The sequence below is a fragment of the Piliocolobus tephrosceles genome, chromosome 6 (genome assembly GCF_002776525.5).
Source record: "Piliocolobus tephrosceles isolate RC106 chromosome 6, ASM277652v3, whole genome shotgun sequence".
In the NCBI taxonomy this organism is placed as follows: Eukaryota; Metazoa; Chordata; class Mammalia; order Primates; family Cercopithecidae; genus Piliocolobus; species Piliocolobus tephrosceles.
The window spans coordinates 159409745-159424060 of record NC_045439.1 but is presented as its reverse complement, the minus strand read 5'-3'; the positions used below and the strand labels follow the sequence as shown (position 1 = coordinate 159424060).

The 14316-nt window shown below is 43.4% G+C and overlaps 1 protein-coding gene across 1 annotated transcript; it reads right to left on the bottom strand.

Moving 5' to 3' along the window:
* Positions 1–431: 431 nt before the first annotated feature.
* NPAP1 (nuclear pore associated protein 1) lies at positions 432–4063 on the bottom strand. The gene has a single exon (XM_023190430.2). It carries the CDS (start codon positions 3903–3905, stop codon positions 432–434), a length of 3474 nt encoding a protein of 1157 aa, XP_023046198.1. The 5' UTR covers positions 3906–4063.
* Between the last annotated feature and the right edge of the window lie 10253 nt (positions 4064–14316).

The following is a 14316-nucleotide window of genomic DNA, read 5'->3' as shown; positions in this document are numbered from 1 at the left end:
GGTTTGTGCTTTGTCCAGGTGGGCCCCAGGTGATTTGCTGATACATGGGCACATGAGGCCTCCCATCAAATGAATGTTGGCACTCCTGGAAGATGTATATCTGTGTGTTTTGTCCAGATGGGCCCTAGGTATTTTGTTGGTAGGTGGATACACAAGGACCTCCAATTAAAGATATGTTGGCCTTCACTGCAGATGTACCACCTGTGTTTTGTCCAGGTGGGCCCCATGTTTACTGATGGAGAAAGGGAGCACAAGGGCCTCCAACCACAGGGATGTTGTTGTCGCCTCCTGGTGCACAACCTGAGTTCTGGAGAGGTACGTGGCAGGCGCTTGGCATGAAGGTGAAACTGGAAGCATGACCATACAAAGGGATAACGCTGGTGTTTACCACCACAACTGATGTGGTGTGGTCAGGTGAACCACAGGTGCTTTTATGGAAGTTGGAAACAGACATGTCTCCTAACGTATGTTTCTTGTTCATAGTGGTGGGTGCTTGAAGTGTAGAATTTTTTCTCTGTCCATGTGTGCTGTAGGATGCACTGTTGAAAAGCAGGAACACAAGGGCCTCCAACCATGGGTTTGGTGCCATCCCCTCCCATACTGCTGCCTGAATTCTGGGTAGGTGGGTCCAAACCAGGAATGTAGGTGGCAGCAGAAGTATATCCAAATACAGGAATGTTGTTAGCCCCTTGTGGTACAGCAGCCATGCTGTGGCCAGTTGGGTCCCAGGCTACTCGACCAAATGGGAAAACAGAAGTGGTGCTGGGTGTTCCACTCTGTTCTTGTCCGGTGCTGACTTCTCCTGATGTGGAACTGGGGCCTGGGGCAGACATGGTGAATCCAATGCTCCCACCATCCATAGAGGTTCCAGGTCCCATAATCACTTGTGGGCCTAGAATAGTATTTCCAACCAGTGAGGTGCTGTCTCCAGTGCCAGGCATCCCAGTGGCAACTCTAAATCCAGAAGTCTTTGCTGTGCCATTGGGGAAAGCACTTGCGTTGTGACTCTTGGCTGGCTCGGCATTAATAGGTGTGCCCAATGCAGAATATGGTGATGTTAACTCTGCAAAACCTGGTGGAATTACGCTGCCACTCAGTGGCTGGGCTGAGGGAGATGGTAAGCCTATAGCTGGTGCTGGGGTTGCTGGATTCCCCAGAATAAAAGAACTGTCAGACTTCTGCTGCCCATCAGTGGCCCCAAGTGTGGAATGAGAGATGGATTCTGTATTTAAAGGATGGCTGGAAGTTGTGACTGGTTTCCTGCCTGCCTGTGCAGGAAAACTGGTGGAGACTTGGGCTGAAGCAATGTTGTCACTGTGTAGTATGTTCCCAGAACCAGGAAGCCCCACATAAAATCGGATGTACTCCTTACTGGAGACAAAGGTAGACTGCAAGATGACAGTTTTGGAAGGAGGGGTGGTATTCATAGCACTGGTGTCAATGGCAGGCTTGGCTAATGATGCTGCAGAGGCATTGCTCACTACAGTGGAGGTGTCTGGAGGAACCATGATAGGAAGGCTCAGAAAATCATGGGCACTGGGGAGAGAGGTTTTCTGCTGTAGCCCATCAGGGGCCCCAAATTTGGGCTGAGGGGTGGCTCCTGGATTTAAAGCATAGTTGGAAGTTGTAGTTGTTCCCCTGACTGACTGTGCAGGCAAACTGGTGGAAGCTTGGACTGAGGCAATGTTGCCACTGGATCGTGTGTTCCCAGAACCAGGAAGCCCCAGGTAAAATGGGAGGTACTTCTTCTTGGAGACAGAGGCAGACTGCAAGATGACACCGTTGGAGGGAGGAGTGGTATTCATAGCATTGGTTTCGATGGGAGGCTTGGATGATGATGCTGTAGAGGCACTGTTCACTAAAGTGGAGGTGACTGGAGGAGCAATGATGGGAAGGCTCAGAAAAACACAGGCACTGGGGAGAGAAGCTTTCTGCTGCTGCCCATCAGGAGCCCCAGATTTGGGCTGAGGGGTGGCTTCCTTTCCAAAGAATTGGTTAAAATTTGGGGTAGTATTGTGGAATATAAATGGAAGCGGGGATGCGTAGACTGATGTCTTTCCTGTGCGCCTCTGCTCTGCACTGCAATGTATTTGGGAATTTGGGAGCGAGCTCACCCTGGAGCTTAGGTAAGATGTGAAAATAACAGCCTGAGAAGGGGCAGTAGTATCCATGTTAACTACTTCAGGGTCTACCGCAGTCTGTGAGGTTAGGTGGCCAGATGTATTTGTTGTGATAGTGGAAATGACTGATGTGGAATTCATAGGCTTGCTGGTGATAACTGAGGTCCTGGTGGAAGGGACTGGAGGAAGAGTCAGGAAGGAAAGAGGAGGAGGGGAATCCACATGCATAGATATTGGGGACTCCCTTCTGACGGGAGGCTTGAAGAAGGGTGTGAGGCTAGGTGTTGGGGGGTCAGAAGTGGGAGGTGCTGCTCCTATGACTGAATGACAAGAGCCTCCTTTCTCATTAGATTGATCCCTCAAAAGGGGAACAAGGTCAGCAGGAAGAGCCAGAGGAGAGTTAGGGATTGTGAATACTATTTTCTCATCCATTTTTGGTGTGGTGGAAAGTGGAGTGACAGGCAGAATGAGGGGTCCAGTAGCCAGGTCAGCCAAGTCAGGGATGGGCAAAGGAGCTGGGACCTGCGAAGTGTCAGTGTAAGTGGCAAGACGCAGGGAGTCTGCAGTCTCCACAGGTGGGGAGAAGGAAGGGGCAGGTTGGGTGATGCTGCTGTTTGTCGTGGTCTCTGTTTTATCCTCCAAGATTCTGCTATTCCTTTTATACTCAGGGCTCTTCTCCAAGGTGTGTAGGGCTCCCTCAACAGACAGGCATGGGAGCTTAGCAGGTGGGGGAAGCTCACCTCGATCCCACTGCAATGGCAGTGAAGGGGGCAGCGGCAGCAGCAGTGGAATCGACATTTTCCTTTTGCAGGGCCTGTTGCGGGCAGCTCTGGGAAGAGCAGCGCTCCTTGGAGGAATATCCAAAGGCTTCCCATCAGGCATCCTCGTTCCGGACATCAGCGGAGTCGGCGAGCCTAGAGAGCTGGGCGGTGGCTCTTCACTCGGCACTTCCCCGGCCAACTTCTGCGGCAGCAGGGAGCAGCCCGCGCCTGGCTCAGGGGGCGCTGCTGCATCCGGATCAGGCTTTCCAAAATGCCGGGCACATCCGGCCTCGCTGTGTGTGCTGGGCGTGGCAGGGCCTTCCAAGCAGGAGCTCGCTGGAGACGCCTGGGCCTTCTCACTCACGCTGTTTTCTGAGAACTTCTGGTGGACATTTCCCTCCACAGGCCCAGGGCTGCATAGGAAGGAGGCGAGGTCTGCCTGGGTGCCCTGGGACCTGGATGTGGACGATGCTTCTCCGCTGCTAAGGGGGGCCCTTTTCTCGTCATCCTCCCCTTTGGTCTGCACCGGATCCTCATCCTTCTTCGCTCTTCTGGGCCCTTCGTGGGCCCGCACGTCGGTCTCCTCCGGGAGAGTGGCTGGGATGGGCTTCCTGGCCGTGACCGCCGGCTCGCGTGGTGAAGGCAGCAGGAGGGTGAACGCGCGGCTGGGAGGAGGGATCCTCACGGAGCTGGGGTGTCCAAACCTCGGGGGGTTCCGAGTAGGCAGCACGGGTGTCTTCCTCGTGGCCAGCCCCCAGCCCACAGCCGGCAGGACCCCCAGAGGGGCGGCCGCAGCCCGCGGGAGAGGACACAGCCTCTTAGGGGCGACGAAGATGCCGCCTGGCGAAGGCCTGCGACGGGCATTCGGGCGGAACAAGCCACGGAAAGGGCGCGGGGTGGCCGCGGGATGAACCCGGCCAGGCTGGGAGGCGTCCCGGGCCAGGGGAGCGGGGGTGCCACGCCCTGGCCCGGGTACAGGCCGGCGGCGACACCCGGGTCTAAATTTACTAAGCAAATTGCCCATTTAGAGCTAGCCGTGCCTCCTACCGTACAACAGGGTGAGCAGTGGACTCGGCTCGCCTCAGCCACCGCCTCCTCTGGCGACGAAGCGCAAACTGACTGGCTGGGCGCCTGCGACGCCTCCGCGAGGTTCCTCACAGAACCAGGGCGCGCCAGCGGGGGCGCAAAAGGCAGGGGTCAGAGGGCAAAGGGTGACGCCCTGTCGGCCCCAGCTGCCCCAGGACCCCCGGAAGCACCGCTGCTGGTGGCAGGTGTTGCACCGCGTGGCCTCTGTGAGGGAACTGCTGGGGCCTGCGGGCCACCTGGGCGCCGGCTCTGCTTGTTCCTCAGCCCTGGCCCGGTGCTGTCGCACGCAGTGGCCCTGTGTCGGCCGTCCCCATTCCCCCGTTCACAGAGGGTACATCTGCTTGAAGTTGAGCACAGGACAACCCATATCCTGCCAGGCTCCTTCAGGACCTTGGCAGTGCCTCTGTGCTGCCTGGAGCCAGGTGTGCCTTCTCTGTGGCGCCAGGGTCACCAGCCAGGCCATGAGGGTTTCCGAGGAGGGGACATGGTGCCTTGCCCTGAGTGGATGTTACGCCCTACCATCTCTTCCTGACAGGCGGGGCCTCTTCACTACTTTTCTTTTCACAAATTTGTTTTAAACATTTAAGGCTGGGCGCGGTGGCTGGTGCCTTTAATGCCAGCACTTTGTGAGGCCAAGGCGGGTGGATCACCTCAGGTCAGGAGTTCGAGACCAGCCTAACATGGTGAAACTCCGTCTCCACTAAAAATACAAAAATTAACTGGGCGTGGTGGCGCACACTTGTAATCCCACTTACTAGGGAGGCTGAGGCAGGAGAATCGTTTGAAAGCAGGAGGTGGAGGTTGCAGTGAATCAAGATCACCTCACTGCACTCCAGCCTGGGTGACAGAGCAGAACTCTGTCTCAAACAAAACAAAACCAAACCACACACACACACACACACCAAACAGCAGCAGCAACAACATTTAAGCCTTAGGCTGCTCCTCAGGTCATTGATATGGCAGTGGCCTCGCCAGGCTTCGAACCTGGGCTGTGTGATTCCAGAGCTTGTGCTCTGGCCTGTGTGCCTCCTTGTTATGGACACATCATGTATTCTCATTATTTTCTGTAGTCCTTAGGGTACCTAGCACACAGCACATCTGTACTAAGCACATGCATGCCTAGGGGGAAGCCCTTACTTCACCTCATAAGTTGATCATGGCAGGCACTGGGCTCCAGTCTCCTCTGAAGACATGGGGCAGTGACCACCAACAGTCAGCAAAGCAGCATCCCATACTGTTCTTCTAATTGAGCCTTGCAGCCCAGATTTCCTTTTTGATCTAGTTTGAAGGATCTAAATATGTAAAGATTATAGTCCAGATCCATTTTGGCCTATCCTGAAAGAAATTCACCAGTGGATTAAACCAAATGGATAAACCAGTTCTCTGGCCCTCTTAGAATATGTTAGAAATTTGCAAGTTAGTAGTGGAGCAATGTATTCGATTAAAATATGATCAACACAATTTGGTCATTGTCAGCATGCCAGCGAGGTCCACTCTTTACTACACATTACTGTCACCTAAGTATAACTATACATATTCGTATGCCCAAGGAAGGAGACTTAATACTGGTTGTTAGGACAAAGGAAATATGTGTTACTGTCTTAAGAGCTGGAAGTTTCAGCATGACAAGAAAGATTTGGAAAATCCTACACATGACCTTATCTAGTTTTAATCTTGTTTCTTTGGTTTATTTAACTGGACTGCTTTGCCCTCTTTGGGCTAATGTTGTGTGCCAGATATAGGACACGTGGAAGGTTCAGAACCAAGAATCAGAGATCAGAAAAAATATTTTAATGTATTTTTTAGTTCAAAAAATCGATTTAAAATAACATCAAGCCTACTTAACATACTACAGAATCCATTTTATCCCTCTGCTCATATATTTTATAGTATGTCAGAGTAAATGTGGGCTTCCATATCCAACAAAGCTTATGTTTCTAGGACACAAAGTTTTGCTCAGACCCAAATTTTGTTTCAAAAGAGGAGACATATTGTAAGTCCTTCCCAACCTCTCAGGGAACAGAGAAATTGTTTAAAGTTATGGCATTTAACTGTAATCTCTTGATATCATTTGAGGAGAGTTCAGTAAAATAATCTCTTGATTTCATTTGTTTGAACAAAAATAATCTGGTACAAATTTTGGACAAAGATTTCCTACAAGAACTCTGAAACAAGATGATCAAACTTCAGGCTAATTTGAAAACAATAAAGCCATTTTCCCCCAAAGGGGAAAAATTCATTAAACAAGTAATGAATATTGGGGTTTCAGGACAACAAAAGGAAATTTGGACAAGGGTACTCCGGAAAATTCCACCTCTTTATTTTTCTTGTCAAATGGGAATAGATTTTTTTTTTTTGAATATAAAATCTTCCTTGTCCTTGTGAGGCAAAATAACATTAGATGGCAAATGGTTATTCTGAGATCATTTGACTTGACAGAAGCAAGCATGTTGAGATGAAATCTGTCAAGGCAAAATATTTTCCAAAAATTTAATTTAATAATTACATAAATATTGTGATAATAGCAACAATTTAAAATTGCCAGGTGAGATTACTTGTAATTTAATAATTTTTTAAAGCACCAATCTCCAATCATATCAAATGAATCTCTGGGTGGCCAGCTTTGTATAGAATTGTGGTAGTGACAATAAACCATACCTAGCACCCTGTGGTTGAACTATCTTGCCAACAATCCACTGTAAGTCATACAGAGGTAATGTGAGGACACACTGATTCTTCTGCACTTTACTGACTCATGAACCTCATTAAATGAACTTCTTTCCCTAAAATAATTTTGGTCTCCTCTCTCGTGAAGAAAAGTTATCTGAAAAAAGAATGTGGAATGTGGAGGAAAGAGACTCTATTCCAGTGAACGGTTTGCAAACTGCATCCTCTGGTGCAAAACAAAGGTGCATTCCAGAAAACAAAGGGAAGATGGGTTTTATAGCAAAAGTTCCCTGTCCAGGTTCCCACATAAGTTTCTTTAGGCAAATGAAGGTTTGAAACTGGCTTAGTTCTGGCCCTAGTGCAGTGGCTTACATCTGTAATCCCAGCAGTTTGGGAAGCCCAGGTGGGTGGATCACTTGAGATCAGGAGTTTGAGACCAGCCTGGGCAACACGGTGAAACCTTGTCTCTACTAAAACTCCAGAAAAAATAAAAAATAAAATAAAATTAGCCAGGTGTGGTGGCACACACCTGTAATTCCAGCTACTTCGCTAGGTGAGATGGCAGAGGTTATAGTGAGGTGAGATCATGCCACTGCATTCCAGCCTGGGTGACAGAATAAGACTCTGTCTCAAAAGAGAGAGAGAGAGAGAGAGAGAAAGAAAGAAAGACATTGGCTTAGTTCCACTTGGCCAGTGTAGTTACAAACTCTAGTCAGCAAATGGCTTCTCGGCTGTATTTTAAATTTAGGCCCAGTTAGCCACACAGGATTCATTAAGAAGAATTGGCTCTTCCAGGTTCACATTTGTCCACATTCTTCTGCCCTTTACTGTAACCAGCGCTCAGCAAGGACAGACTGACTTTGTGCCGCTCTTTCTTAGCATAGCCTTTCCTTGGTTGTTTCATCTATTTCCTTTCCAGTTAACTTTTTTTCAGAAATGTATCAAGACCTTTCTACGGTTGATGACTTCCACAATCTCTTGGCTTTCATTGGTCTACTAAATTTTGGTACTCGTATACTTTTATTTAAGTACAATTTCAGGAGGAACACAAAGTAAATATGTGTTCCTGGTCTGTCACCTTGAACTGAAAGTTCCTGTTCATTCTGGAAGCCAAACTTCCCATAGGAGAAAACTACCCTTAGTATTAACAGATGTAGCATTCCAGACTTTAACTTTTCTTGAGGAATCAATCACTAAGGATTTAGGATATGGTAATTTCTGTATGGGGAAATAATACCTATCCCATGGAGTTGATTGGAAGATTAAATTACATAACCAATATAGAAATGCTTTGTAAAATTTTAATTACTATGAAAATGCTTTTTATTTTTTGTTACTATATAAATTTTTTTTTTGACAATTTTTATGTAAGACAGTGCTTTTTGGTTAACTGTTTTGAAAACCAAACTGCATTTTTCATTAGCTCAATGGAAATGAATGGCATTGTTTGTGAGGGTGGGGATGAAGTCATAGATGTTTCTCGATATCTATTACTTCACAATATTTTCAGCAACTAACTTACTCATATATTCCTCTTTCCAATTTTATTGAGGACCTACTTCCAGTCAGATGCTTTATTTCAGGTTTTGGCAAACATTTTCTAGGTTTTAAATATTTAAGTCTTTGTGGGCCAAATGCAGTTTCTGTAGCTCCTCTTCCTCTTCCTCTTTTACCTCCTCTCTTTTATTCTTCAAGAACCCTTTTAAAATGTAATCATCATTATTCGCTCATAGGACGTACAAAATGATCTGTGGGTCATTTTTGCTAACCCCGATCTATGTCTTTACTGAGCAGAAGGTAGATCTTTGAGTAAATCACTTGTTTGAATCGATTATTCGTCTCCCCCACTTTTTTTTTTTTTTTGAGACTGAGTCTTGCTCTGTCGTCTAGGCTACAGTGCAGTGGTGTGATCTCGGCTCACTGCAACCTCCGCCTCCCGGGTTCAAGAGATGCCCCGCCTCAGTCTTCTGAGTAGCTGGGATTACAGGCAACTGCCATCATGCCTGGCTAATTTTTGTATTTTTAGTAGAGACGGGGTTTCACCATCTCGGCCAGGCTTGTTCGAACTCCTGACCTCATGATCCACCCGCCTCAGCCTCCCAAAATGCTGAGATTACTGGTGTGAGCCAATGCGCCCAGCCTAGTCTCCCCAATCTTGTCCTTAATTTCCTACAGTCTCTAATCAAAATGATATCCAAGAGAGATCCTGTGGAAACGTAAGTCAGATAATATCACCCAAGCCTCTTCAATGGCTTACTCAAAGCAAAAGTCAAAGTCCTTAAAATGCCTCCAAAACCCTAGCAATCAGAGGTCTCCATTTCCTTTCTGACTTCATTTCCTTCTCTCCACTCTGATGCCTCTCTCCCCTACACAGTGACATCATCCTTTCTGTTACCTGAATACTGTATGAATACTTTTGCCCATGGTCGTCCCATCTGACTGTTTTCTTTACCATTTCTTTTCTAACACTCATTTCCCAGACATACACATTGTTGTTTCCTAGGATCCCATTATGCTTCTACTTAAATTTTACCTTCCACATAATTTCAGATTGCAACCCCCACACCAACTGACACTCTTCACCTCCCTTCCCTGCATTATATTTCTTTCTAGGATGTACCTGATATACTATTTATTTTACCTATTTATTTAAATTTAATTTACATGTGTATACTTATGTTTATATATTTGTTTATTCATCTGTTTATTTTTGCCCCCATCCCCCACCAAAATAGAAGGTTTCCCTTTTTTTTTTTTTTTTTGCTGCTAGTATTCCTTGAATATACCTGTAAACCAGTACTTGACATTTGATAGGGTATCAATAATTTTCTTGAATGAATAAAGGTGTGGGTGGATTAGTGAATTAATCCCTAGGGTTTCTGAACTGAAGATTTGTGTGAAGAGGAAGGCAGCATGGTTGGGAAAAGTTACTGTGAGAAGCAGTATTTAGAGTTCCCTGATGTGTATCTTAATACATAGATTTTTGTTCATTTAAATAATTTTAACAGGGTAGGTAGGAACTAGTTTAGGGAGACACATCACAAAATTTTTGTCGTGGATTCTGTAGGGTTCTTTTAAAGTATGTATAAGTATTAAAATATACGCATGCATATATACCTCTATTAATTTATTGAATACTTTAAAAGAGCCCTTTGAAGTAGCAAGTATCAGTATTCTTCATTTACAGATGAGCTTAACTCACTCAAGGTTATATCATAATTTAGTTATAAATGTAAAACTAAACTGTGAGTTTTTGAGCACATCCTCCCTAGAAAGCTGTGACTTATTAATGAGATCCTGGTAACCCACAGAGATTTATTCAGCTTCCAACAATGTACAAACTATGGACTCAGTTATGGGCTATTCATTTTAATAAAGGGAAAAAGATTTATCCAGCACAAAACATAGGGAATATTAAATGTTATTCTCTATTAAGATAAGTAATGGGAATAGTAGGCTTCAGTCTTTCTAAAATAGCTTGAGACCATCATATCTGCATTATGGCCAGGAGGATGTTCAGCCAGACTGCCCTTCTCTGTCACTCAGAAGAATTCCCATATTATATAATTATACTTATTGAAACAGATAAGGGACATTGGGCAATTCAGAATTCTTCAGCTTGATTTTTCCAAAAGTCTTGCCTGTAAAATGAAGATAGTTGGTCTGAACACATTCAGGTATGTAGAGGTTGTTATTAGGATCTTAATTTTGGCAGTGAATGATGTGAGCTTACTTTATCTCTGCAGCCTCTCATATACCTATGTCCAACTCTGTTTTGTGTTTGGAAATAATCAAGTATAAATTAAAAATCAAGGTAACTACAATAAATTATTTATTGGTGTATATAAGCATGCAGAACTAAATGTGATCTAGTTCAAATATTTAATTTATTTAGTGTTGTATGTTGGGGAGGAGCCTTCAAGGTATCAGAAAATGAAATTTAACTGTCCTGTTGTAAACTACAGTACATGCACACATTGAATTACCAGCTGTGCTCACCTATAGAATCATCTTCAGGTACTACCTGTTTCTATGTACCTGGTATGTATCATTTAGCTTTCAGAATTTTTCAGATACTTCTTAGTACTCCAATTTCAATCTTGCCAGGACCTGCAACCAGTTACATAGAAGAGAAGAATTTTATTTTCTGTTTATTTATCTGTGTTCAGAACCCAATGAAAGAACAATAAAGTGGAATTGAGGATATCTAGGTTCTTGTTCCAGATCTACCAAAAAATAATTGTGTCCCCTTGAAAAAGTCAGTCATTTTGGGGTCCCTTTACTTCTCTTTGTTTTGACAGAGTCCTACTTGACTCAAAAAATATTTGATTCTTTGTAGTAGTTGTTTATATGTCATTGGTATTCTAAAACAAATGAAGACAATTACATATGAAGCTGTGCAGCATCTCTTTAACTATGTCTTTAGAGCCTCCTCCATTTTATAGAAGATAAAATGACAGAGATAGAACAGAAGTGGATGGTTTGACTGGGGGTCCAAAACAGATGGAACTAAAACGTATTTCCTTCATTTCTTGAGCTCACTTAGCTAACATATAGCCTGCTGTATATTAAATTGCATTTTAAAGGGGGGTATTCTTATAGGTCTTCCAACTAATAGCAGAACATAATGAAATTCTTAAAAGATCACCAAACCTTGTGAGATTTACAGCTGTATTTTCACGTAAAGCAAGTTGTATAAATGCCAAGTAATCACCTGAACTTCTAGATGCTTCTCAGAACTAAAGTTCTGAACCGCTTGAGGTTTGCCTCTGGCTATCTGAAGTTTATGCCAGATAGCAAGGAGCAAACCAAGGAGAAAATAGAAAAGTGGTTAACTGGATTTTAATACCAAATAAGCATTTAAATATTTACCTATGATACATGAATTTATTGTACCTATTAATTACATTATCTGTGGGAAATGCAAAAGTATTTGATACATAGGCTGCTGGATTTATCTATTTTCCCAAAAAGACTGTGACTTTCTAAGGAGGAATTATATTTCACTATCATCTATAACCAGAACTTAACACAATGTCTAGGAAACAGTCAATAAATATGCAACAGGTTAATTAGCAGATAGAGACATGACTTTTCTTCCAGAGGAACACATTCTTATGAAAGTGCTAAGACATGAACAAACAGAAAAAATTATTTCTAGTTACAAAGTGGCAACTGACATATAAATGATACAAACAAGAAGTACTATACTAATTCAAAGGAGGCATAAAAGCTGTTATGGGATTTTCATAAGATAAGTCATTTGAAGAAGGGAGAGATGGCTTTTGAGTTAATCAGGGGAGAAGTCACAGAAAACCTAGCTTTTGGCCTAAGCTTGAGTTTAAATCAAAATTGTAATGTGATTATATTACAGGTGAAGGTAATGGGATAAACTCACTACACTAAGACTTGCAGAGCTTAGGATGGTTGTCCAAGATCCAAAAACGAATACATTGTGGACGGAATTTCAATGAAGTCCTGATGAACTCTAAACTCCAAGATTTTTCTGTGTTATTATGTTGCCTTTAACAATAATTTTTTGGTGGTATAGTAGAAACTGGCTTTAGAATGTGGGTGAAAAATAATGGCATTGAAGAATGAATGGTCTTTGCCCTATTATCAATGAATGTGAAGAATACATTAAAAGGTTCAATGAAAAGACTAATCAACAAGAGTGACATAAACAAAATGTCAGACTAGGAAGCTCCAAGCTCTGGAAACACCAAAAACACCAAAGAAAGAAACAGAAACTGGCTCTACTAACCTTATAGAAACTCTGGAAAATAGTCAAAGTTTTTAGCAAACAAACACATTCTGAATTAGGAAAAAGTCACCTTCAAATGTTAACAAATGTTGTGTTACTTTCACCTGGCTTTGAGCAAATGCCCATCTCCCTTCTCATGTATCATCATCTTGGCCTGGGAGAGATGACAGCCCAGTTACCAGTCCCCCCACCCAAACTCGCAGAAGAGAATATTTTATTTGCAATATTCTAACCTCTCCGGGTGCTGCTTGAAGGGCTGATTTCTATTTCTCCTAACTCAGATTTCAGGCAGAAAAAATGTCAGCTTTCTGCTTGTCAAAGCTATAGGGAGAATACAGACCTGATGCCTGGGATAAAGATTACAGGTGGATATATGCAATAGACCATCTAAGACCCAGAGGGGAATCAAGGGTGAGACTCTCTGGAAAATTAAGACGTTCAATGGAAGCCATGTACACGGGAGAGTTGAGAAGGCCACTTTCAGGCCCAGGAAAGATGCATACTCAGAAAAGATGTAAGAAGACCTTAAATTTTCACCTATGGATGTCCCTAGGCTCAGAGAGAGTCCACTAATGTGTGAAGGACTGCCCTGCACAGAGCCAGTCTGCAAAAATAGGATATGTGGCTATTTTTCAAATGTCCAGTTTTCTTTTTCTTTTTGAGACAGACTTTTGGTCTGTCTCCCAGGCTGGACTGCAGTGGTGCAATCTTGGCTTACTGAAACCTCTGCCTCCTGGATTCAAGCAATTCTCCACCTCAGACTCCAAGTAGCTGGGACTACAGGCACCTGCCACCAAGCCCGACTAATTTTTTTTTTTTTTTTTTTTGCATTTTTTAGTAGAAACAGAGTTTCACCTTGTTGACCAGGCTGGTCTCGAACTCCTGACCTCAGGTGATCCACCCGCCTCGGCCTCCCAAAGTGCTGGGATTACAGGCATGAGCCACCACACCCAGCCAATGTTATGTATTTTTTTTAACCATTTGATTTCCCATGGGGAAGAGATACCAAAATCTCTGACAATTGTATTTCTTTTCATAAACATTTGCTTTTTCTTTATATATTTTACCATTATATTCTTCAATGAATTATAGCTTATAACTCACATTTTAGTGTATTTTTAAATTTTTATTTTAAAAAGCCCTTTGCCTCATTTCAAGTTTTGCTTTTAACTCAAATTATACTTAGTATAATTTCTAATTAGTTTGTCAATGAGTATATTTATAAGTATATCGATTAATATATGCTTCTAACTTATTGAAACATTTGATCTTTTCAGTAGCATTAAAAGTTTTTGTAAAAATATTTCTTACCATTTTTCAATGGCTTCCTTCAAACTGTAGCCTAACCACGGTCTGTGATAGCATTACATATGATGAATTAATGAGATCTGAATTCCATAGTATAAATGTTGTAAAGAAGAATGTGGAATATCTTTATATGCTCAGTATTTAGGAAGCTATCTAACTGGACTAGAATAGTTCCCATTTAAATTAGTGGATTTTCAAAAATTATGGCCATTTGATTAATGACAAAGTTTTTGGAATAATTTAAACTTTTTTTTTTTTATTATACTTTAAGTTCTAGGGTACATGTGCATAACGTGCAGGTTTGTTACATATGTATACATGTGCCATGTTGGTGTGCTGCACCCATCAACTCGTCAGCACCCATCAATTCATCATTTATATCAGGTATAACTCCCCAATGCAATCCCTCCCCCCTCCCCCCTCCCCATGATAGGCCCCAGTGTGTGATGTTCCCCTTCCCGAGTCCAAGTGAACTCATTGTTCAGTTCCCACCTATGAGTGAGAACATGCGGTGTTTGGTTTTCTCTTCTTGTGATAGTTTGCTAAGAATGATGGTTTCCAGCTGCATCCATGTCCCTACAAAGGACGCAAACTCATCCTTTTTTATGGC

Coding starts and splice junctions, on each gene's coding strand:
- NPAP1 (XM_023190430.2), bottom strand. CDS start 3,905: ATGGGCAATTTGCTTAGTAAATTTAGACCCGGGTGTCGCCGCCGGCCT.